General features: G+C 42.4%; 1 protein-coding gene across 7 annotated transcripts in view; it reads right to left on the reverse strand.

The window, feature by feature from the left end:
* Positions 1-25,251, reverse strand: part of SCML2 (Scm polycomb group protein like 2) — a 77,074-nt gene extending 51,823 nt beyond the window's left edge. For 3 of the 7 annotated variants that reach the window (XM_082070478.1, XM_082070475.1, XM_082070473.1), the window contains exons 1-3: positions 25,151-25,251; positions 11,007-11,113; positions 2,418-2,486 (exon numbers count right to left, since the gene is read on the reverse strand). In XM_082070478.1, the coding sequence (XP_081926604.1) occupies positions 2,418-2,486; positions 11,007-11,028 (91 nt within the window). In that variant the 5' untranslated portion in view covers positions 11,029-11,113; positions 25,151-25,251. Of the gene's footprint in view, positions 1-2,417; positions 2,487-6,773; positions 6,813-11,006; positions 11,114-24,453; positions 24,659-25,150 lie in introns of those variants that run through there. The other 4 variants (XM_082070476.1, XM_082070474.1, XM_082070477.1 and 1 more) reach the window with 4 other exon arrangements.
* Between the last annotated feature and the right edge of the window lie 1,767 nt (positions 25,252-27,018).

The following is a 27,018-nucleotide window of genomic DNA, read 5'->3' on the forward strand; positions in this document are numbered from 1 at the left end:
CTTCCTGAAGACCAAGGTCAGGCAGGCCAGCCTGTAACTCCCCAGGTGCTCCCTTCTTGTCCTTCTTGACACTGAGCATACTGTTTGTTCTTTTCCAGCCATCATGAAACTTCCCCAATCACTGTGATCTCTCCAAAATGCGAGAGAAGTCTCACGGTGACATCAGTCAACTACCTCAGCACCCTTGGAGACGTCCCATCTGCTCCCATGAATATGTGAACACCTAGTTTGCTGAAGTGCTCCCTGTCTTCTACTGTACATAATGCTTCAGTTTAGTTTAAGTCAAAATGTTACAAAATTTAAATGGAAGATTAAAACTATGATTTAAGTGTTGCCTGTATATAGGTAGAGTTTAAGGTTCTGGTTTATTTAGGCTAGTTTAATACAGTATCACCACAGTCTAAACACTGTTTAAGCAGACAGAGCAACTAATGTCTTCTCATCTCATCACCAGGTTCCCTTGGCAGACATTTGAGACTTCTGACACAGATTCATCATTTCTAGTCTTCATGCCACCACCTCTCTTCATCAAAGATGATGTTTCTTTTTAATTTTGGTTTACATACTCTTGCAAACATAGTAGTTTAAGTGTAACATATTTCATATCCTGGTTTATAACTTGTACCTCCTTCCGTATGTTGCAATAATTCAATTAGAATTTTCTCCTCCTCCTGTCTTTCCCCACCTACTTTATTTTTTCACCTGTTCCTCTCACACCTCTGTTATCTCCCCTCTTCAACTTTTCCTATCACACATCCCCCTGAAAACTCTGGAGATTTCCTGGATGTTAGCCCAAAGCATCATAAGGCGTCTTTCTTCATCTGGCACCAGGAGGTTCTCTCTTCTTCCTTGCTACTAACAAGCAACAACACAGGATAAAAATTATCATCTCATCCATAGAAAATCGGAGATTTTGCATGATCTTGAGCAAGGCACTCCTCTCTAGGTGTTTAGCAGAGCTGAGTCTGGATTTCATGAGTAAATTCAGTGCTCAGACAGTAGATCAATAGCATAGTCCAAAGTGGAAGAACACATGACAGAATGAGGCTTGCCTGTTTAGCACTGCTTCTTCACAAAGCTTTTTCAACACTTTGCTCTCCACTGCAGAAGGAGGCAGAGACATTCCCCAGTGAGTCATGAAATATGGTTATCTTATCTACATATGAGAAGCACTTTGCTGGTAGAGGGTGTCTTATGGGGCTCCGTCTGTCATGTCAGACAACATGATTTTAAAACACAGACATGCTGAGGCCAGTTTGACTGGAGCTCCTCTTACACTGCAGAAGAGAGAAAATAAGACACAAATACACTTCCTCTCCTGTCTCAGAGGAACAGGGAAGAATAAGAAAGATGACTGCTAGGATCCCAAGAAATGGAATAATTAAACTGGGCAAATATAACAGCAGAAGGCTGTAGTATGGCTGGTGGTAACGGTATCGTATCCTGTATGCAAAGTCATCATCACCTCAACTACCCAATTAACATGTTATTAATAGTATCTCAGCATGTTCGCTCAGCAACTACACTACTTGTAAGGAACATCTCTGCTAATAGCCAAGCAAAGCTCTGAACCAGACCATCTATTAGGAGTCAGAGGGCACAGAAATGTAAGCAGACCAAGAGTTTAAGTAACCTAGGGATATCTTATCAAAAATTAACTAAGGACTCCTGAGATTTTCTGAGTCACTAGTATTCATGACATTTCTTACTGCCCCAAATTCAAGCAACCTGAACATACTAAGTGTATGTAAGGATGCTGCTGCCCTCTCGCTGCACCTCACAAAGGCTAAATTGCTAGGAAACCCATGTTACACTGCCCTGTGGCAACTGCTGAGGATAGTAAGAGGCTGCCTACTAGATAGGAGAGGTTTGATAAGAGGCTTGATCATTTCTGGCAAGCATGTAGTTTCCGCGGTTTATTATAAACACAAACATTATTTGAAAACAGATTAAGTAAAATTAGAATCCCAGGCAATTTAATCCCATTAGCAATACTAAAAGCTCAGGCTATAAAACTGAAAAGCCTTTCTTAAGCAACAGCGAACAAATTAAGGGAACAGAAGACAACCAGGGCAGAAAACGTATGAAAGTGGGAAATATAAAACATGATCAGAAGAACACACAAATCAGTAAACGATCTAAAAAAAAAAAAAAAAAAAACCACAAAAACCACACGTTTACACAGTGTCTTTGATTATTTATACAAAGAGTACCTGTTTTAGCTCTTAAAACTATCAGGCTCCAGTCAAGCAGTTTCAACCATCATTTCCTATGCCAAAACATACTTTCTCAACAGAGTTACACAAAAGCAATGGTAAATAGCCAAAGAGATTGCGAAAACGCTTCAGGAGACAGTACAATCTGAATACACGCTTTTAGGGTACCTTAACTAATAACCTGATATCTGCAATACCTACCACTTTTTAAAGACGTGTTGTTTGCCTGCTGATTCTTTCCATCTTTCTCTTTTTTAATATTCTTTGAATCTAAAAGACAAGATTCCATTACATAATAAATGTAATATTCACATCATAACGATGCCCAGCATAACACAGCATGCTTTCAAATAGAACAGAATGCCTTCTTCCAAAGATTGACTTTCTTTTATTCATTTCAGAGCATAACCAAAAAAGGTATTTGTACTATAAATTTAATCATTGCACTAATTTTCTTTCAAAATATATTGAGAAGTACAGCATGAAAAAGCAGAGCTTTTGACTGCTTCACAAAAAAATTACCAGAATAAATCTAATTATAGAAAATATAGTATTAGCTCCACAAAGAGCAACTCTGCCCTAATTTTTAACAGCTTTACTCAACCTACATGCAATTTGAGATCCTCAAGATCACCGGATAGCTTTTAAAATCTTGTTTAGACCACTATGAACTGAGAAACAAGAAAAAAGAAAACCACCTTAAAAGCATATTTCTGAGTTAAAGATTTCATTCTACATTCAAATTCTTGAATCCTGAAACTGCAAGCAGCTATCTCGGTGCACATTTCAGTTATTAGGAAAAAAAAAAAAAAAATCATCCAGAATAATCTAACTTCTCTACCATTTGTATCCATACACACACAGAGGAGTTTGTCAGTTAATTTTTGTTAGATTTCAGGGTATATGAGACACAGAGGGGTATTGGAAAGCTAAAACAGAGAAGACAGGAGGAGTCAGTTCCCCCTGCTCCTTTCGGTCTTTAAAAAATGTGTTGGTTTTGTGACTTGCTTTTGACACTACCGGACTGAAATTCAAGCACAATTCATATATGACACTGAGCTGGCAAATGAAATGCAAACACATTTTCAGTTTTAAAATGTTATCAATCTCTGCATGGCTAAATAACCCCCTTGGTTTGCAAATGGCTCAGCACAAGGAATGGGGCTGCTGCTCTGGGAAGGTGTCTCAGGTCGTGCCTCTGGCCATCCCAGTAAGCCCAAACTGCCGAAGGGATGGCTCCTTTGTACCAAAAGACTGTATTAGTAGCTGCTTACTGTATTCACTTGCACTTAAGTCTTTAGATATTGAACAGCTTACATTTGAAATAAAAATACTCCTAACCTAGAGCAAGAGGCATTTGGTGATCAGAAACACTTGAGATACAAGTTGTTCTGCAGCAAAGATTAAGCCCTGATAGCGTTTCTCTTCTATATTTTCTCTAAGAAAGGGTTTTCTTGAAACAGAGTACTGATGAGCAATGGCTTCTTTAATTATTTATTTATTGAGGAACCACCATATTGTCGAGGTTTTGATTGCCGGGTGACAATAAAACCCTGGCAGATGTATTGTTAACCTCCTCTCTCCCCACTTCCCCCTTCAGCCCCCCCTCCCCCCTTCCCACTCAGGACAGGCAATCGGGAGGGAAAGAAGGACAGAGAGAAGAGAGTTGGAAAAATTAACAATGTTTTACTAATGTTACTAATAAGAATAGAGAAAATAATACAAAATATACAAAACCAATCTTGAAAGTCCCAGCAACTGCAGAGCCGCCCCCCCAAAGTCCTGGATTAGACTCTGCAGCCAACCAGAGCTGGATTCAGGCTGTGACTAAGCCTCAGTTCACAGGGACTGAGGAGCAAGGTCCTCTCCTAATGTCGGCCATTAAGAAAAAGGGGACAAGATCCTCATGATCTCCCACTTTCATATGAAGTATTCACATGAATGGGATGTTATACTCCGTTGGTCAGTTTTGTGGTCACCTGTTTCTCATTGCCCCTCTTGCGAGATGTCCATCCATGCATTAGAGGGGTCAAGGACAGCAAAAAGAACTTTTTCAAATACATAGCAGATAAAACTAATACCAGAGGCAACGTAGGCCCACTGATGAATGGGGTGGGTGCCCTGGTGGCAGAAGATACAGAGAAGGCAGAGTTACTGAATGCCTTCTTTGTCTCTGTCTACTCTGCTGAAGGCTGTCCTGGGGAGCCCTGTAACCCTGAGACCCCGAATGAAGCCAGGTCAATGGAGGAGTTTGCTTTAGTCAATGAGGACTGGGTTAGGGAGCAATTAAATAGTCTGGACATCCATAAATCCATGGGTCTAGATGGGATGCACCCGCGGGTGCTGAGGGAGCTGGCTGAAGTCATTGCTGGGCCGCTCTCCATCATCTTTGCCAAGTCTTGGGAAACGAGAGAGGTGCCCGAGGATTGGAGGAAAGCAAATGTCACTCCAGTCTTCAAAAACGCAAGGAGGAGAACCCAGGTAATTATAGACCGGTCAGCCTCACCTCTGTCCCTGGGAAAGTAATGGAACAGCTTATCCTTGGTGCCATCTCAAGGCATATCAAGGATAAGAGCGTTATTAGGGGCAGTCAGCATGGCTTTACCAAGGGTAAGTCATGCTTGACCAACCTCATAGCCTTTTATGAGAATGTAACAAGGTGGACGGATGATGGCAGAGCGGTGGATGTGGTCTATCTTGACTTCAGTAAAGCCTTTGACACAGTCTCCCACAGCATCCTCACAGCTAAGTTGAGGAGGTGTGGTCTAGACAATAGAGTAGTGAGGTGGGTTGCAAACTGGCTTAAGGAGAGAAGCCAGAGAGTGGTAGTCAATGGTGCAGAGTCTAGTTGGAGGCCAGTATCTAGTGGAGTGCCTCAGGGGTCAGTACTGGGGCCAATATTATTCAATATATTCATTAACGATTTAGACGAGGGAATAGAGTGTACTATCAGCAAGCTTACTGATGACACTAAGCTGGGAGAAGTGGCTGACACGCCAGAAGGCTGTGCTGCCATCCAGCGGGACCTGGACAGGCTGGAAAGTTGGGCAGGGAATAACCTGATGAAATTTAACAACGGAAAGTGTAGAGTCCTGCATCTGGACAGGAACAACCCCAGGTTCCAGTATAGGTTGGGAAATTACATATTAGAGGGCAGTGTAGGGGAAAGGGACCTGGGGGTCCTGGTGGACAACAGGATGACCATGAGCCAGCACTGTGCCCTTGTGGCCAGGAAGGCCAATGGCATCCTGGGGTGTATTAGAAGGGGAGTGGTTAGTAGATCGAGAGAGGTCCTCCTTCCCCTCTACTCCGCCCTGGTGAGACCACATCTGGAATATTGTGTCCAGTTCTGGGCCCCTCAGTTCAAGAAGGACAGGGAACTGCTGGAGAGGGTCCAGCGTAGGGCAACAAAGATGATGAAGGGAGTGGAGCATCTCCCTTATGAAGAAAGGCTGAGGGAGCTGGGTCTCTTTAGCTTAGAGAAGAGGAGACTGAGGGGTGACCTTATTAATGTTTATAAATATATAAAGGGTGAGTGCCACGAGGATGGAGCCAGGCTCTTCTCGGTGGCAAACAATGATAGGACAAGGGGTAATGGGATCAAGCTGGAACACAAGAGGTTCCACTTAAATTTGAGAAGAAACTTCTTCTCAGTGAGGGTGACAGAGCACTGGAACAGGCTGCCCAGGGAGGCTGTGGAGTCTCCTTCTCTGAAGACATTCAAAACCCACCTGGACATGTTCCTGTGCGACCTCACCTAGGCGTTCCTGCTCCAGCAGGGGGATTGGACTAGATGATCTTTTGAGGTCCCTTCCAATCCCAAACATACTGTGATACTGTGATGCTTATCAATAACCTCGCATTCCATTGCTATGTTTACCAAAACATGTATCTGGTTTTCCAGGAAAATGCGGCTAATATGACAGCTTTAGCTGACAGGCAAATTCACTAAAAGAGAAACTTGTTTTTAACAAAGCCAGGACACATATACAGCAAGAGCTGAATTATGACAATCTTCTGTCATCAATCCCAAACTCCCCTGTGTGTCAGTGAGGAGGGGATAAGCCATCCCCCTGGCTCTGTGCGGGGTAGGATGTGGTGCTCCTTCACCCAGGGCATAGCACAGGCCAGGAACCCCTCAGGGGCAGCCAAGCAGGACCTCGCCAGCCTGGGCCATAACACTGCCCCAGCCAGGAGCAACCAGGGAGGCGGTGGGAGCAGCCCCAGCCCTGGAAACCCCACTAGGGCTGAGGCCAGGCAGGGACATGGGCCCACAGGTGAGCCCGGGCTCATGGTGCCCATGGCCAGGCAGAGCTGTGGGGAGCTGGAGACCGACCCTGCTGAGGCCTCAATATGGCAGGGGCTGACAGCCCTGGGGGGCTGACATGGGGTCCTGGACTGGGCAGGGTGGGGAGAGGCCCTGTGTGAGGTTTAGCATGGCCACTAAAGCCTATTAGTGCACTCAAGGCTGAGACACCTTCCAAGAATAACTCAGACTCCACAGTCCCACAAAACATACAGCTACATACTTGCTCAAAATATGAGCAGATGCATCACCTCTTTCTCCTAAAGCAGACAAGGGAAGTACCCAAGACCCTTTGGAAAGAAAAGAAAATGCAATGTTTACTCCTTTATTTAGCCTACTTTCTTGACTTACACACTCATTCTTTTGGAAAAAAAATTGCTTTGAAACATTTCCTACATCACTGAAAGCATTTGACAGGTTCCAAAGAAAAATCCTTATGGAGGTCAGCTTCAGAGACCCCTGCTGAAATGCTTCTGGATGGTGCCCACAGAGGAGTAACCTCAGTATTTCCTCAGGAGTAGGGCTTTAACCTATACAAGTGGACATCCTATGTCATGACAACTACCAGTGGGAACCTGAAAGGGGACAGTGGTAAAACCAGTCCAGTAGCAATGGCAAAGATAACATTCACCTTCTCCCACCTACAGATTAAAGTATATTCCATTCAGACTCTTTGGGATTTATCAGAATTCAGCTAGTTTTCTACTGACAATCTTACTGACAATTCTACTGACAATCACCAGCAGAGCCTTTGTTGTGCATTACAAGCTCAGTTAGTCAGGTTTTCCAAAAAAATAGTCATGGCACTGTCACAGACATCATGCTGATGGCTTACAGAGTAGATAACTTCCCAATCACATATTTCTGAAAAGGAAATCCAACGCAGTCCCACATAAGAGACTTACTGAAAAAGAGAACAAATAATGGCTTCCTGTGAACACCCAAAGCTTGAAAGGACAAAGTCATGAAAGAGCATCTACCCAACAGTGCCAGATTTCAAACCAAATTACAGCCTTTCATGATGAGAGATACCAAGAACAGGTGAAGGAATGTGAAAAACTGAGCCTGGACACCAGATGAGTTCTTGCTGAGAACCACCACCCAAACTACTTACTTCCTGTACCAGTTAGGTTTACTGCCTGTCTCACAAATATTACAGCAAATATGAATGCTGAAATGAAGCACTCTCGCCAATACATTTTTCTTATCATCAGCCATTAGAAAACTATGAGAATAAGAGATGAAGACATTAATGAGAATAAATTGATTCCTCAATAGTAGTTTAAATAACTATTTCATTTGAGGTGGAGGCTTCTTCATACATAATAAACTCGAAGCACCGTTACTGTCACTTGTTTTTGATGACAAGGAATCTGTTCTTTAAAACACCCAAGTAAAACTCAAGCTGCACATGCAGAAGCATCAAAAAATAAGTCTGAATACAACAAAGATTGTTTTCTCCCCTTGCTTTTATGCATTCTAGCTCTCAGTGTCACTAAAAGCTGGAGTGATACTGTGGGGTTGTCTAAGGAGATAAAAAGCTACTGTAACAGTAAGAACTACTATCCTGTTTTCACATGAGATATCCTGTATCTACTACCACCTCAGAATTCTCTCAGTCTATACTTCACAGTTGCTATTGATGCCTTGGTCTGGTTTGTCTCTTCCAATGGCAGTAGTCAGGGCAGATAAGAATTTATGGTTTATTTTTAAAAGCAACGTTAAAGAAAATAAGATTAAAATGCAATTTTATAAACATGAAATACACGTGTGGGTTGTTTTTGTTTTGGTTTGGTGTTTTTTTTATGTGCACCAATCTACATTTGACATTTCAATACCCTAAGTTATAGTAATTTTACTTTACAAGGATCACTGAAAACAAAATCAAGACATGGAAGACTATTATGTCAAATCACCAGGCGGAGGATGATGACTCCCTCAGCATATGACCCTCAGTTTGGTCAAACTCTAAGGACAAACCTCTAAAATAAGGTTAGAAAAGAGGGAAACACTTCTGCACATACAAATAATATTTTTCTTTTCATCTACTTCACCTAGCCACGTTCAAGGACTAATTCCCTCAAAGCTGAAAAGCAAAAGCAAACTTGAAAATGGGAACTCTATTTTTATGTTAGAGATAGAAGAGACTTCTTAATTGTAGAGTAACGAAGCTTGCAGCGACAAATAAAAAAAAAAAAAAAAGAAGTTTAATTCATTATCTAGGATTCTCTCTTCATAAAGTCCATTTTTAAAGAGACAAGTTTGAGTTTACTTTCCATTGTAAAACACAATACGTTTTAGATCTTTTTGTCAAAATTGATGAATGAAAGTAAAATGCTGCTGCTGTGGACTTAATCACATGCTACTCAGCTTTCTTAAAACAACAACAACAAAGAATAGGATATCATGTTCAAAGAAAAGTGTTAAAAATATAGTAATACATTTAAGTATATAGAGAGTTTATATATTCACTATGCAAGTATATATACCCACTTAGCCTATTATACAGGTAGGCTATATACTTATTTTCAACACCCTGTAAAAGATTGTTTTCTCCTATGTAGCAAGGTCAGAACACACCATTAAAAAAAAAAATTACAAAAGCAGCATATTTTATCATTCACCAACTAAGTTCTTCTACAGCACACTTCATAAACTAAAGCAGGAGATACAAAACAAGATGTAACCTAGTGCTTCTGCTTACCGATTCAAAACTCCATATATGTTTACATTACTTCCACCCTATCTGCAACCACAGAATTCTTCTGCTGATAAGATTACTCAACAGAAGACAGGCAAGAGCAACCACATCTATCATTGAAGAAATTAGAGACAAGGAAGAAACCAGACAAAGCTGTCTTGACTGACTAGTGAATGCGACAAGAAAGAAATGTTACAATCAGAAAAGGCCCCTTTAGAATATAAGGTCTGGTAAAGATAATCCTGGTGACCAGTGTGTAGTTACTCTTACAAACTCCAAAGCTGAACTGCAGCATCTCCTCCAAGATGCTTTAAAAATCCACAACACTTTTTTCTGGGAAGAGTTAAATATTCAACAAACAAGATGACTGCTTTGTCTGCATGCTGAGCAAGCATCACCTTTGTCAACAGTATTAGTTTTTACCACAGAATGGTGCGCTACATGAGGAGGCACAATGTACCATCTTAGAAGACTTGCTGTTTGTTTGCCCTTCAATGTGGGAATAAAGCAATTCCCAGTCATGCTTTTGAAATTTCTGCAGCTCTTTCTTTGCCACCTTAAAGTCGTGAAACCCTGTCACGCATTCAAAACACATCAGGAGATGACTTCTTTCAAAGAAATCTCTTGTCTCTTCCTGATGGACGTGAAAAACCTTGGGGTAACAGAAACACTTGCTCTTCCCATGCCATGCAGTTACCTTCAGATGAAGTTTACTAAGGCAAACCCAAGACTTACATTGCTCAAGAAGTAGCTTTCTTCCCTTCTTACTACATAGGGTTGTCAGCAACTTTTAGCTACCCTTCACCGAACCTCAGTACACACGGTTTAGGATATCAAGACAAAGTGAGTATGAAATGTCTCCTTTCCTTTCTTTTTGTGCTTCCCTAGTGGGATTCTTATCTGCACGGAACAGGGTGTCTCTTTTAGTATGTTTAGACAACAGCCATGAAGAAAACATACAAGAGAAGGGGACAGACTTCCTCCATAAACTCTTGGTGCAACAATTAAACGGATGACTCCCGCCATGACAGAAAATCTGTAAGCAAAAGACAATTATTTACCAAGGGAGTGCACAAGCACATAAACCAGCTTGGGCTGAAGGTAGAAAGCTCAAGAGAAGAACAAAAGTGTTAGCAGCATTTTATGGGGGAACACTACCCATCTGACAGCTTTGAAAAGCAGCAGCAACCCGGTTTCAGACAGTGGATCTTCCTTTACATTCTCTTTGTTTCACCAACCCAAACACCCTTGTTACTTTTTAAGTCTCACTCTTTATTTTAGCCCTTTACTGACAATTAACTTCTGCAGATGTGACACAGCAGAAATCACACCTTTGTACTGCGCATTTGTGGATGAATTTCATCTTCAAGAGCTTGTGGAAGACAGCTGCTAATGCCATTTGTTGTGGTAAAATCTGATTCCTTGTACTACTTAGTTACCCTCCTGTTAAATTGTGTGCAGTTACAGAATAAAGCAGCACATTTTATTTAATATTATACTTAGACAGGTTCTTCAGTTTTCGAGTAGTATAATGGCTCCAATGCTGTCACAGGACAAAACTGCTTTGATTGAACTTGTATAGAACTCCAGGATAAACCGAATTTAGCATACTTACTCCAAAACAATGTGAAGTTTAACTTGCCTGTGTTCAACACATACCGTAACCTTTCCTCTTTAATCTAACAGTACAGTAATTGTCAAGTAATAACCTATCACCTTCGAAAAGAGAATTTACCAAGTTTCCTGTTTTCTTTCGTCTTGGATAAAAGCTACCAGGCCTTACCTTTAGCTGCTGTTCTCCCCATGGTAACACTTCTGTGATCTTCCCTCTCACAATAAAAGGCTGAAGTTAAAAGACCAGTTAATTCTTCCTTTCAGCGCAACAGTTTCCTGTGGAGTAGTAATACAACAAGTTAGGGGGGAGGTTGTTGTTGGGGATTGGGTTTTCTTTTTTTTTTGGAAAGGAGGACTTATTTTGTATTGGTGTACAATTATCTTGCTGGTTTAAAGTTGCAAACGTTTGACAAGCTGTTTGTAGAAGAACAGTGTGTAAACAATAGCTGTATCGAAATAACAAAGGTACAGAAGAACCCAAACTTTTATTCTGTTGGTATAGACAGTTTGTTTTACAATGATTTTGCATTTTCTGTGGATTTCTAATAAAAAGATACAAAAAATGCTTTATTCTTTTTCCTCCCCAGTAAATACTACTGGAAAATAGAACACTTACACATCACTCACTTTTCGTGCCTCACTTGCACAGAGTTTAAAAATCCACAATTTAAACACCTTTGGGTAAAACACACACTGTCTTTCACAACCACAGTGGAAGGGGTAATAAAACCCTGATGTAAGAGATCTGCACAAAGGCCCAAGTGCCCACTGATATCCCTGCCTGCTACCACTTGTAACAGAGCAGGGATGGCCCGTTAGGGGAACACCAACTGCAGATAAAGGCAGTGAGCTGTATTCTTGTAGGGTTTAGAAACTAGAAAGGTCAAATCAGTTAAGCCATTGTAAGGTAGCAGAAACAAACTTATTTTGTGTGTGTGTGTGCTACCGTGATTTTCTAGTCCAGCATCTAGTTTTTGGAACTTTGACTGTATTCAATTCAAGTCAAACTCACTTGAAGCTCTTTAGCCTCGAAGCAACAAAGCCAGAAAGTTTATTATCCTTTTCCTCTCACTGTTCAAGTAACAACGGGTAAAAATACATTCAATTTTCAGAACTATCTTATTTGATTTTTTCCTTTCAAGGAATTATCATAAGGTTAAAGTTGACATTATCAAAATTTCACAATTTTGTTTTAAGTTTGAATATGTTTAAACGTTTTCCAAGATTAATTTTGCCAAACGTAAAATTTGTAGAAGATAAACCTTTCTAGAGTCACATAAAAGGAATAATAGTCGAAAAGCAAGGTATTTACTTGGAATTTCTTGAAACTTATACTCGCATGCTAAAAAAAAAAGTAATTACACATGCATAACACATACAAGAGAGGTGTCAAGTATTTTCCAGAAACCATGACATTTCAGTGAAATTTCAATGAACTTGTATGGCATGGTGATGGATTCCATGATGAAAACTTTATACAGTGCAAGTCCTTTTGCTAAAACTAATTAAATATGGTTTTTAAAATGCCAATGACTGACAAATTCATTTAGTTTATGTGTGTGCTGTGTGTGAACATGCTGGACAGTTATTACAAAATACTCTCGAGACCTGAAAGCAGTTATAAATAAAACTGAATACGAACATAAAATAAGCAGGTTTTGCTACACAACAGCATTCATACTATAAGTGATAATCAGGATTAAGAACAGAAATCCTTTTAAGCCATCAAATAAATTTGAAATCCTTGATACTTTTGTAGACTCTCCCAAAAATTCAAAGCTTTTCCGCTGCAAGTAATAAATTGCGAAAGGTGATGCAGAGTCAAAGTAACTGTTTTTACAGATTACTTTAAAACAGTGCATGGTTTTTATCTTTTTGTTCCAAGTACCAGATTGCACTTGGTGCAGTAATAAAGATTCCAACCCCACAGTGATAGTCATCAAGTTTAGCACAACCGGAGTGTCTGTCAGAACATAAAAAGGATTCCAGCTTTTCATTAGCTTGTGTTGTGCCAGATAGGCTATTTTACAGCATGCCCACCAGCCTGCTAAAAATATAAGACAGCTGAAAGTTCTGAAAGCACTGTTTGAAACAGGACAAACACAACTGCAGGAATACAATACATTACTGTTCCGAAGAGATGCTACTTAAAAGCCAGTTACACCTACAGTATTCAGTTTAGAGCCGCTATTAAACTAGCTTGTAGATAGCGCTGTTTGTCACAGAAAACATTCACGAATGGTATTTCCAAGCCTCTCTCTAACAACCACTACGTGCTACTGAAATACAGTAAATCAAAAACCAGCTACCTCCAAAACAGAGCCGGGTCAGTCTGAGACAAAGTGCAACTTTTTTGCAAGGGCAGACCGTGGAACAGCTTTCCATCGCCTCGTGTAATTAAGCGGCAAACTGCAAGCGAGGCAGTTAGTCCTTCGCTAACCAAGACAGAGTCCTCTCACGTTGTACTCGCCATCCCCAGCCTGACTCGGGCCACAGCACAGCCGGCACAGAAGAGAAGAAAACCACCAGCAAACACAGGGGAGAAACCTCCAGGGATGTTTTGTCAAAATGACATAGAAAAGGGCAGAGCTCAAGGCACTCTTGTGTGTGCCCCTCAGCAAGCAAGCCTAGGCAGTCATACAGAAAGCTGGGGTTAAGAAATTAATCTAGAAGCTTCTAGAAATAGAAGGGGGGAAAAATGACACAAAACAAGGTCAGGAATATATGAGCAAACAAAGAAATGCAATGGCAAGGCTGAAGTGTAATGGCATTAGGATGCACAAAGCAGCAGAATGAAAACCAAAGGAACAAAAACAAGCTAAGCATAGTAACAGAAAACACTCAAAGCCCTCTGATTTAGGGAATGGAAGTACAGAACCCATTCCGTATACCAAGGAGAAACTGCTGTAAATTGGGGGGGGGGGAATACTCCATGAACCCCAGGATAACATTGGATTCATCATCAACGTATCTTCAATTTAAAGAGCTGTGGAGAATCTCCACACTCACAAACTGTATTATTTACGTCACTTACATCTCAATTTATCCTGTAAACCAAGTTCCACACTTTCACCGATTAGGTTCCCTTACATCAGTTACTATTTTTAAAATCAGATGGAAAGCATTCATCTGCCTTTAATTCCCTACTGAAGTTTTTATTGTTAATCCCCAAATCACTGCTACTAGCCACCTCCCACTGTGCCAGCCCTTTGTCAGAAAGCAGTATATTAGTAGACAAGCCTAAGCCTTCGCCCCCTCTGTGTTGCTACTACATAATACTATGTGTCAGAAAACAAGACAGAAAACATTTTTTCTGTCTAAATTTGCTCTTCTCATTTTGAAAGAATTACTCAAAGGACACATAGTGCTGTATTACAAAGCAGCTAGTATTCTACAGAAAAATGTCAAAATAATTCCCTGTTTTGCTTGCTGCACATCTCCATTATCCTTCTCGCTGTAAGCCAGACACTCAAGTAAACCGAACATCCTGAAAAAAATCCTGCATATTTAGGGCTTCCCAGTGCAAGTTTATCTTGACAGCTGTCCCCTCATGAAAATACACAGCACAGAACTACGGAGACAAATGTAACGTTTAAAAGAAGCTGAAGCAACTACCAGATTGTGAGCTTAGTACCCACCAAAAAGATTAAGGTTTTTGTATCAACAACTCTGCACCTCAGGCTCAGAGGTAAGGCAGAAACACCAGTTTTAGAGCTGGTCAGCTTTCTGCCCCTACCACAGGTGTAACTGCAGTAACTCAGACATCACCACTGCCATCCTCAAGGGTGGAGGGGACAGTCACCAGCAGGCAGCCCCTGATGGATAGGGACTGAGGCTATTCTGTGATACAGAAACTCAGTGCAGAAGAGGAATCTCGCAAAACAGCCATTCTGAAGCACTGATTAAGTTCTTCTTAACTTTAGCTTGAAATACCAGCAGCCACTTTTTAAGCTCTCTCTGAACAGGGAGTTATACTTGCCCCTCTCTTTCTTCATTCACTTGCTTCCACAAATGCTTCCAGATCAAACATCCATACACAAGGAGGGGGAAAGAATTATGCACGGTTTGAGCAGCAAAACCACTTAGAGACAGAGGCTCAGCATAAGCAAGCAATAATCCCGCAAGTCTTTCACCTGCACAAGTCCTACATTTGCCTTCACTACCAGCATTCGTGTGCTGTGAGCCGTAGAAACCTCAGAGTTACCATTTAAAACTGCTGGCCAGTATGACCACACACCCTATTGATGTTCCTCGATGCCTTCTTGCCGTTTGTTATGGCAAACAAACACTGCAGAGACCCCTTCAAGAAAAGGACCTGCACACCCTCTGCCATGGTTCCCACTCCAGCCTCCACATTTGGGTAACGTGTACCTACAGGCAACACTCGCTTCCCAAACAAGCAGGGGTTTTTCCTCAAAGTGAACCACATTCCTTCATGAAACTAGAACACTTTTTAAAAAAAAACTTATCACCTATTCATCTGCTATCCAATAAATAAATACCCTACTTCATACCATTTTCACAAGGCTTTGAAGGGCGGAACAGAGGCAAAGAGAGTAAGTCTTAAAAGGAATATTTCTGTAACATGCAATACTTCTAAGTCCCCTTGCAAATTCACTTTCTGGCAAGTTACCCAGTATGTAGACTCATTTACTATACTTCAAGACACAACAGCATCTACTTGCTTATTTCTGTAATAGATGAAATCAGTAAAAACCTTCTAGAGCATACTGTGGCATTTGTTATAGAAAATTAGGATCTCAAAGGCTAAAAGAAACAAACTTTACATTTGCATTAATGTATCAGAAGATTCTACAATGTAACACAAGCTTTGTAGTCTTGTAGTCATAAAATCAGTATTATTTAGCATTACACATATACTACTTCAAAACAAAACCTAAAGATCAGGTCTTCTTTCACTTATGTACACAAATATACAATCATTTGGTGTTCTGACAAGAATTTTGATCCAAGCTGGACCCCCTTTTAGTCCACATTTGGTGGGGGGCAGGGGGAAGTGAGATTGTTTCAAGGAAAGAAAATTAAACTTCCATGTTTTCATATAAAAACAGAGCTAGGTAAGATAGATTTTTGTCAAATTTACAGGCTTCCGAAAGAGCAAATATTAGCTAGCCATATGTATTATTATAACAACTAAGTCTGAATATTAAGTAAGTTGTTAAAGGAACAGAGTGGGTACTTAGGGCTTCACAAATATAATTTTGTAATGTCATTTGCCTTAACATCAAGAAGAAATTTTCTGCACTTGCAAAATGCCTCAGAAAGTCACCAACAGTGTACTGCTCACTATTTATGAAGTGATTAGCATAAACAAACTTTTAAGCTGTCAGCAGTAAAATACTGCCTGTAAATGTTCTGCCCTCTCTCCAGGTAAGTTTACGATCTGCTTTAGAATATGAGCAACTGTAATTACAGCAAGCCATACATTTAAGGACCACAAAAATCTCTCTCTAAACTCTCAAACCATACTAAGTGTATTATTCAGTACAGATCAAGGCAATGTGTATTTTTAAAAAGCAACACTAACAAGGTTTAGACCAAAGGTTTGTCCCAAAAATTCCCAAAACAAGAAATAAAAACTTATAAATGAGAACAGCAGAAAAGTGAGGTCTCCAAATTAAACAGCATAGCTTGTATCAACACACAACAGAAACAATTTATGTCATGCAGATTCCAACAGTTACTAATTTGACAGTAATTTTAAAAATTAAAGTTTAGAGCTGCTCTATGGCTACCAGTGGAAAAGAAAAACAGCTTCTCTTCTCTCTCCCCACCTCCATCCTGCTTTAAAAGACAGAAGATGTGGGGCTGTAAAAACCTGAAAAAGGAAATGGTATGTGTGAAGTCAGCAGTTCAGCAAAGCGGCTGACTGGCCATTAACAGCTTTAAATATTCTTAAAATGCCAGTCTTCCCACATGAAAGGTTATTTTAATGTTATATTCAAATAAATCAAAATTACAGCTCGCAGCACTTACATTTCTATCTTAAGTAAAACTGCCAGCTTTAGTAGTTTACTAGTATTTATTCACAGTAGCACAACAATTCAACAAATTGTTTAAAAATTGTGGTGAATGCAGCTCACTGAAACCTCTGTGCTGTTTTCCACTTCCCCCTGCAAGCCTGGAATACTCTTCCTGAAAACATTCATCATCATTATTCAGCCTGGCTTTGTTCAAATGCCCAAACCAAATTTCTTTCATCAAGCAAACTAATTAAATTATGTACAAAAAAATAAAACGCAAACAATTTTTTATTATTAGCACCAGCTAAGAGCTACATACCTGTGTGAAATTCTCTCTACACGCAGATACATCTCCTCTGCCTTCAGCTCAGCCTCCCTGGACACAGAAGAGAGCTCTCAAACTATTTGTTCTGTGAGGCACCGAGCATACTTTTAGCATAGTGTAAATACAGCAGGTAAGGGAGAAAAGAAATCACTGTTGCAAACATCGTAAGAGATGCCCAGATGCTAGAGGTCTCCACAGAGCTTGCCTGCGCTTGTCTTTGGCAGAAAACAAGCAATACCACGAGCTTTAAAAGCAGCAGAGAGGGTATGTGTACATAAGTGGATGGTGGGGGGGGAGACATGCAAAGGAGGGATGGTGGAAAAAGGATTTTACAACCTCTTAGGCAACTTTGGCTTCCTCCCATCTACATTGCCTCCAAACTTGAAAAGGACTGGAAGCTCAGTTCAGATATGATCTATCAGAGCCCAATCCACAGACCGCACAGTTGGCAAATCCATCCCTGTGGTCCACTTTTTATCCATCCAACAGAGTATCTAGCGAAATGCAAGCACCTTTAGCCTGATGCAGAAATCTATGAAAGTCAAATAGAGCACACAATTTTTTTATTTTTTTTTTTCATTAAAGGCATGGAGAACAGTTTTGGGACATTTCTGCACAGGACCGGTCTGCCACCAGCACCCCAACTGGAGTCAGCTGGTTTCAGAGCAACACACTTGCCTCCCCTTGCCTTGTACTCAATGCCAGCAGCAACACACTTCTGCTACCATCCTCTTCCAGTGCTTAAAGTATCTGTTTCACTCTCCCAACTTGAGAATCCAAACTCCCTGCCACTGGATATTAACAAAGACAGAACTTGTCTCACTGTGCGTATCTGTTGCTGCAACACACTGCGGTGTACCCTGTCTTACACATGGGGACAACTACGTTGGTCCCACATACTGGTGTCTCATCAGGGTGTGAAGCCAAACCAACCAGAACTAAATAAACCCTTAAGCAATTTCCTGATAGCTCCCCCTTCCAGAGGATGTTTCTGAAGGGAAAAAAACCCAGAGAGCTGCTTCAGTCTCCAGGCACAGCCACATCCCCACACTGGGCTCACCGGTGCTGTTTCCCCAACTTCTTATTTCTCTAACTAAAATGGAAAATCCTTCTTTAAACTCCTTCCACAAGGGAGGGAGATCATCCTCCATGGAGGTGCCACTGGAAACATTTGGACGAAACATTCATAAGGACCATTCAGTGCTGCTAGACATTTCTGCAGCTAACACAGTGCTGACAGGTCAGACAAGACAATTCCTCAGGTGCCAGGAGGACCAGACAGCTGCAAATGCTCAGCTGTAGTATTTGCCATACTCGTCAAAAATGGAAGAAGGTGAAAAGCCCAACGCATCAGGAACATCAACAGCAAGTCCATCTCTCTCTTCCCCACTTCCTGGACAACTTTTTGATTATTTTAAAAAAAAAAAAAAATTAAAAAACAAAACAAAACACAAAACAGGTGAGATAGGGAATAAAGAGCAACCTCCTCCACCTCTTCCTCGGCACGGCTGCACAGGTGGCACTGGCTGTGTGCAGCTCCAGGACATGAGAGCACCTCCCTTTCTGCTGCTTCTGGAGATCACCTTTCTGGAGGCGATTCCCCCTCTTTCCTCAACCCCATACTTAGACCGCTGAGCACTGGAGAATATTCAGACAAGGACCTAGGTAGCATTTTCCTACAACAAGCTGTTAAAACAAAACAAACCAACCAAACAAACAAACAAACCACACGCCAACACCACATACAAAGTTTTCCAGCTAATTATAACACTGTTTATTTTGTGATTAAAACCAGTACATATCTTCTGATCTTTCCAGAAAACTGCTGTCTGCTTCTGTGTAGCACTTCAGTGCAGGGTACACATACAAGACATTTGGTGTGAGAAGTACCATCAAAAATACTACAGCACTTTTAATCTCCGAGCCTCTGACAGAGGATAGTGACAATACGGAGTTCCACCCAATTTAGCAGCTCTGATATTCTTTCACATTCCTCCACGTACAAGACTTGCTCTTCAAACTATGCTTTTTAAATGGGCTTTTAAACATGCCCCAAGAACTGCACTCCTTCCGCTGAACCTTCCTGCATTAATCTCTGATAGATTCCATACAGCACATAAATAACGGTACACGTTTCATTTTAGGTATGCACCTCATTAAAATGGTGCTGCCCTCTTATAGTAAGTTTTATAAACTTCAGATGCTCCCTGAACTAATGTATGCTAGAGATGATGAAAGGCTCAACCTAGTCCTTGCTCGGCACTAAAAGGGATATCATATTACCTTGAGAAGACAACAGACTTAGATTTCCATCAAAGTTCATCCCTTTCATGAAAAGACTGAATTCCCTTGGTATCTTAAACCAAATTTGACCTGATTTGTGAAGCTGAAGACCTAGAATCAAGTGATTTAACACAGGCATCTACCTTTAATGCAACACCTTGCTTGGTTTTAGATGACAACATACAAATGGAGAGCTGCTGAGAAAATACACCATTTATGGGTGAAAAATACCAGCTCAAAACACTGTTCATACTTAAGCTGCATATAACATTATTCTAACAAATCTGAAAAAGTATTTTAGGATTAGTTTGGACATAAGATATCTAGATGGCATCTTCCTTGGGCAGCAGAAAGTCTATCCTCCTGCTAAAACAAATGGAAAAGAACTAAAATTCTGTTAAAGGTTCTAGTATTTCAGAAAGACTTTGATATTAGGCTCTGCAAGTAATTCTGAAAAGCGTGAAGAGAGTGCATGGAACAACCACAATAAGCACACATTAAGTACTGCACCAATTTAGATCCAAACGATCAAACACCATCCATAAAGTAGGCGCCTCCATTAAAGTCCAGAACTATGAATCAGTCTTGAATCTACACTCCTGAAATATGATACACACATAACTTACCATGACAAACAAGTGTATACTTCTTCAATTCATTCAGATCCAAGTTTAGAAAATACTGGATTTTTTGGTCCTATACCAAAGACACAGAAACTAAAGCTGTTACTTTTTGTGACACAGGGATCTTGGGAGAAGAGCTGCTAAAGCTAGTAGATAGTATATGCCCTCTACTACAAATTGACTCGTTGTATATACCTGTGTCCAATGTCCACTGTATACAAGAGAAAGTATCAGAGCAAGCCCAAATAAAAGAAATAAGGCAGCTTGTAAAGATAATTGCTACCTTCTGAATGGCTGTGGTGCAGCTCCTGACCTTCCTCCAGATCTACGTCCTTGTTGACTGAGCAGAAAGACTAACAACAAAGAGATACAAATACCTCTGAGGGCCATCATCACCATTTATGCATTGGTTACTCTTTGGCTGTACACCTTCTGCAGATAAAAGGGGAGCCTGCTCAGTCTTGGCTCAGATACCTGAAGCAAACCCTCCGCTGCTGCAGCCTCAGCTGCCTGGTAACAAGGACAGACTGTCCCACAAGGTCCCCCACAGGCAGCTGGCACAAAGTCCCTTTGCCCATCACACAAGGCAATAAATAGATATCATAGAATCATACAATACCAAGTTGGAAGGAATCACAAGGATCATCTGGTCCAACCTTTCTTGGCAAAATGCACATTCTAGACAAGCTAGCCCAGCACCCTGTCCAGCTGAATCTTAAAAGTGTCCAGTGCTCGGGAATCCACCCCTTCCCTTGCTAGATTATTCCAATGGCTGATTGTTCTCATTGTGAAAAAATTCCCTCTTGTGTTCAACCGGAATCTCCCCAGGAGTAACTTGCAGCCATTATCCCTCTTCTATTTGACTCCTTGTAAAAAGAGAGTCTCCATCTTCTTTGTAGCCACCCTTCAAATTCTGGAACAAATATGTATGTATATATATATAAAGAAAGAGAGAGATTCAAAGAGATATAGGACCCAAGTGTTAGGCAACACAAAGGGTATGTATGCACACACACACATGCACGTGGGGATGCAGCTGGTCGCTCACCACGTCCCTCTTGCCGCAGCATTGCAGACCCCAGGCACCGCTGCTGCAGGAGTGGGGGGCAGCAGGATCTGGGGGCTTGCCCACAGCCCCTGCTGCACACCCAGGTCAAGTCACCCGGTACATGCATGATGTGCACACACACAAGAAATGGGATTCACCCAGATATATACTCTTAAAAGAAACAACAACTTAAGGACTTAACTGTTTCAGTTTTTGGAGTCTTTATCTAAAGCACATGAATCATCTCTCTGCTTAGACGTCATAAGTAAAGCTGTTCACACACGCCACATGTACTTCACCATTATCAATCATTTCTACAATGAAAAAATAAACCTAACTGCAGACAACTAATATTAAAGCTTCCTACCACTACATCAAGATATCACCAAATTATAGAAGCCTTGAACCTCAAAAGAAGCCTTCAAAGAAGGCATACAAATTGTATGAGTAAAACACTCATATATCAAAACACAAATCACAATAAAAAAGATATATCCACCAAATCATATTGGAATGTTAACGAATACTCTGGGACTTCAAATTACATTGAGCCAAACTTCAAATCAGAAGTATTTGAAAAATACCAGGACTGCAACATGTAATTAAAACACCTGTAACACTTAAGCACAAATAATTTTCTATTTAACGTTTCTGTTCCTTCATATTTACAAATGGCTCTATTAAGCCTCAACAACTTCATAGGGGATTTTCTGGCTTTTCCCACATGCCAGAAAAACCTTGGTCTTCTGTGCCATTTATGTTGCATGTCTTACACTTTAAAGAACACAAACGGCACAGTCCTCCACATTTAAGATTTTAATCTCTGGGAGAAGCAATCGGCGCTAAGGCTGGGTGCGCAGGGTTAGTTCTTTCAAATAGGAATAAAACGAACTTCAAATGCCCAGTGGATGCAGATGTCAAGAAGCTGGTTAACAGCCTCCCTTGTGTAAACTCAAGCACTGTCCCAGTCTCTACTTGTCGTTTGTTCTGTATTTGCACTTAGAAATGTTACAGTAGACTGCCAAATGCTATTTTCAAAGGTTATCTTAAAACATGCAAGAATAACTGTGTATTTCACCCATCCCTGTTTGAAGTAGGTATATCCAGACAAACAAGAAAGCCAACTGCAGTGTCCTGGACAGTTAATGAGAAATGTCATTTCCTGTTAGTCATGTTATTTAATATCAAGAAATAATTACTGAGGACTTTATTTCTCCCTGTACATCCACTTCATTATGGATTGACTGCAACAGTAAAGGGAGTAAACACAGTTCACTCACAGCTCACGATCACATTGGAATAGTAAAAAAACAATGAGACAAAATTGTGAGAAAGACACCCATGTACAAACAGCAGAAGGAGACATTTAGTTTGCTTCAGGCTTTTTCACATTCTCTCTTCTTAAGTAAAGCTGCATCTTTTTCTTATTCATGCAACTTTTAGACAGATATTGGACTTAATACTTTCTCAATACTACAAATTTCATTCTAGCAAAGACAAAATTACACTTGGTTTTGTAAAGGAAATACTCTGCAACATTTCTTTTGAAGTGAGGCAGCTACTCCAGAAAACAATGCCTCTGCCTTATGAGAGCACAGCAGTTGAATGCAGCAAGGACAGCCGCAGCAAAGGGAAAAAAAAGGGGGCATCTGCACATTCAAAGTAAGAACATACAAAGTCTGAGGAAACATATTTTAGTGAACTGTCATTGCTTTTTCTCTGAACCTGCCTACATCAAGATCAATGCTTAACATAGAACCAAATTTTAAGAACAATCAGAGACAGTCACACTTCTGTACCTACATGGCTTCTAATTAGCATGAAAGTAATGTATATTTGCAGCTATAACAGATAATCAAAAACTAGCATTTGTTTTTTTTCTGAATCTGAACATGACTTTGAAAATATATAATATCAAGCAACCTGAAAGATATTTACACCAAACAGAAAACTAGAGCATCAACTCCATCAGCTGAGTCTTGGAAAAAAAAAAATCAGTAAACGTTACTTTTGTATTCAAAATCAGACTATGTTAAAGCTAAAAGCCATAACAAGTACGTCCAGGTCTCGGCTTCAGTTTTACCATATAGTCTTCTCCGGTGCCTCCTGCTTGCATCACTGCAAAACTTTCCATAAACAAAGCAGCAACCAAAGAGTCTTCAACATGCTGCTTCTTTGCATCAATTTAAGTAATATCATCCTTAAATAGTACTTACATTTTATGATACCCTAAGGGAGAAAACCAGCTCCCCCTGTCCCCCAGCACGCAGCCTGGTTGTATGACTAATTTCCCCAGACACGCTGCCAGTGACCCCACTCCCGTGAGCTGTGGGCTGCTGTGGTCTGAGCAGCACTCGATGCTGTCCCAGGGAGAACTGGTACGCCACAACACGTTCACTCCCCTATTTATTACCTGATGTTAATATGACCACTTAAAACATAACTGTAACATGGCAAATGCCTTCCTGTCTGCATGCGTGCTGCAGTTGTTGCCGACCCTGAGCAACTGCCTCACCGACTGCTTTTGTCTGCCACTTCCAAAGAGTAAGATGCAGTATGAAAGCTTAAAAATCGAAAGGTTTAAGACTCCTACTCTGAATAATAAAAAATTCATAACCAGTCAAACTTAAAGAGCTGTTTACAAGTCAGATGCAGAGCACTCTGAAAAGCTACTGGAAAATCAACAAAGTCTGTGCTTTTTAAGTTTTTATCACCAAGCTACATTAGTTGGAATATGCATGAGCCACAAGTGAGGTTCACATTACTAGAACTCACTAAGATACCAGTACTTCGCCTCTGCATTAAATCTGTTATGCTTTAGGATTATTTTTGCTTATCTCCTATAGCCTAATTAATCAGTGAGAAACAGAAAATAACTGCAGGGGAAGGCATCAACTTCAAGTTGCAGTAAGTAACTACTTGGAAATTTTTAAAAACACTTGAAGTATCTATTGCTAAGGAACAACTGAGGATAAAATCTAACTGAAATATTAATTTAATTACTACAGTATTGCAATCCTGTTTGCAGTTTGCCCCAGTACCTAAAGGCAGCGATGACGAGCACCAGTGTTAAGATCAGAACTTTTCATATTATGCGCAACTACTTTCTTTGGACCATTACACATGTACGGAGAAGACGACTCCCCATGCAGGATACTCCCCTTCAAGTCGGCAATTAAACGGTGCCATAAACGCAGTTTAACGCTAAAGAAAACGTGAACGGCGCCGCAGCGCATCGCAAGCCAACAAGTGCCCCCCGACCGGCCACGCTTTCACGGCGCAGTCCTCAAGCTGCACCGCCAAACTCTTTACCAAATTACCCCAAACCAATTACTTAATTTTTAAACGCGTACCCAGATCTCCAGGTCAACAACCGCGTCCCATGGCCCCGCCAGCCTCAGCCCCGCCGCCCGGGCCGGGGGAGGCGTGTCCTCCCCGCACTCCTGTCAAACGCCGCCCGCCCCGCTGCTCCGGCGGGCGGCAGGAAGCGGGGCCCGTCCCGGGCGCAGCCCCGCCACGGAGGCACCGACGGAGCGGGCAGCCGGTAGCCCCTGCCGCCCTTGCTCACCGGGGCTCCCGCTGTCCGGGCGCCGTGACCACCCCCACACCCCCGGAGAGGAGCTTTGTTGGTGGCGGGAGGCAGAGCCGTCCCGCTCCTCTCGCCCGGGGAGCACCCTCACAGCTGCGCCCCTGCCCCGGCGCGACCCGCCGCGCTGGGAGCCCGGCCCACCGAGAAGAGGAGCGGGCGGCGCCGAGAGGCCGGGACACGGCGCTTGAGCCCGGGGCAGCCCCGGCCGGACACAGCGGCGGGGCTGGCGAGGGGCGGCAGCCGGAGACACCCTAGAAAGGAAAGAAGGGGACGGGAACAAGGAAACGGAGCCGCCGTCGTTCTCCTTCCCCCGCAGTGCCTGGCACGGCCACTGCGTGCGGAGGTCGCGGTGTGAGCCAGAGGAGGGGGCGCGACACCAGCCTCGCCTCCTTTTCTCTCCCTGCTCCTCCCTTCCCCTGCCCGCCGCTGCGCGGAGCGCCGCCGCCGCCACCACCACTCACCGGGAGGGCGGGAAGCGGGTCCCCAGCGCGCCGCGCCGGCTCCCGCTCCTGTCAAGCGGCTTCTGCCGTCGCCCGCTTCACGCTGCCGCCATGTTCCGGGGGCACCGCGCATGCCCGGCAGCGGCACCGGGGGCGCGGGCCTTCCCCCCTGTCGCCCCCCTTCCGCTCGCCGCGGAGCGGAGGAATGGTCCGGGGTCCGGCTGCCCCTCGTCGGGGGCGGCACACGGTGCGGGGGGCAAGGGCCGCCGGCATCCCCGCACCTCGTCCATACCTGTGGGGGCGGCCCCGGCCGAGCGGGCACGTTAGGAGCCGAGCCACCCCGTCCGGGGGGGGTTTGTAAGGTGGCCCCGGGCGCTGTGCGACCGGCTTCGCCTGACCGTTCCCCTCCGCTACCTCCCGGCGGCCCCCCCGCGTTCAAACCCGGCGCCATCCCTTCGCCGGGCGAGGGGCGCCCCGCTGCCCGGAGCCATCTTGCGGGGAGGCGGCGGCCGGGCCTGGAGGGCTTCGATGGGAACGGCAGCGGCCGCCGCACCGGCAAATATCTGCCCTCCCAGCCCCTTGCTGTGCGGGAAGGAGCGGGGTCTGGGAGTGCTCCGGCGGCTGAGAAGTGTGAGGGTCGTGCGCCCTGGGAGCGGGGCCGCCTTGTGAGGAGGGGAGATTACCCCATGGCAGGTGTGTGTGTGTGTAGGAAGCTTCGGTGTAAGCCCGTAACGTCTGGAAAATGTGTGAGGAACAAAAGGCAAAGTTTTCTGCTGGGAAACGTCAGGCAGGCGCTGCGATGCGCTACAGCCGCACCTGTGATCGCCGCAGCTGTACCTGTGATGTGCTGAAGGTACCGCTACACAGCGGCTTAGCGACGGTAAATAATACTCCGCGTTATACGTGCACAAACTATCACAGCAGTACAAGGCGTATGGTAATCGGTGCACATCCACCTTGAGAAATTTTATAGAATTATTTTACAGAGATCCACGCTTGTAAATACTGCATAATCGCTGAAAAGCACTTCCGTGGCTTTTTAGGAGGGTGTGTTCCCGTTTTGTAAGCTCTAGGCGTGTGAGTTTAGATCCCAAGAGGCACGTAGGCATAAGTATATCTGGTGAGAAATCGTTTCTTAAATACCACGGATGTTTGGGGCTTTCCATGCCCAAGTTTCATCTTCACTACTTAAATAACTTGAAAGTGAAATTGTAAATGCAAAACTAAACTAAGGTCACGAAAGTGAGATTCTAGGAGGTTTTATAATGGAAATAAAATAGAAAAAATGAAATCCAAATATATACCAAAAAAAGTCTCTCAAACTTTTCTACATTAAAGTGAAATTCATACAGCACACTCCAGTATCCTGCATAAGTTGCCAGTTACTACTAACAATTTATTTTGATCACTCTGATAAGTAGTAAATGGTTCTTCAAAAACAGGAAAATTAGTCCTTGCCATAAATTATGTAATACCTAGACAACAATAAAGAAATTAGTAAAAATATGTTAGTCCAAGTGGTTACAAAGAAACAAAAAAAAAAGACAAATACTGAAATACACTTAGAGAAAATCTTTATAGTCAAGTGTGGTACACTCAAACCAATGCAGATTGATGCTGCTTCATTTGAAATATTTTCCCTTTTCCGTCATATTGAACCTCTGTGGAAAAACAAGGGATCATTTGCTTTATAGAGATGGATATAGAAATGTGCCAAGTATCACAGAATAAGTCCTTGGGACACAGGGAGGAAAACATATTTTAAAGATACCCTTTATACCCAAGCCAGTGCTAGATGTAACATCTGAAGAATTCATTCCCCCAGAGCCACTGGGACACCAAACCATTGTTTTCTACAGCTGCTGTTGCAGAGCCTGCTGAATGTGAGC

This window comes from Streptopelia decaocto (genome assembly GCF_964273445.1).
Source record: "Streptopelia decaocto genome assembly, chromosome: 1".
In the NCBI taxonomy this organism is placed as follows: domain Eukaryota; kingdom Metazoa; phylum Chordata; class Aves; order Columbiformes; family Columbidae; genus Streptopelia; species Streptopelia decaocto.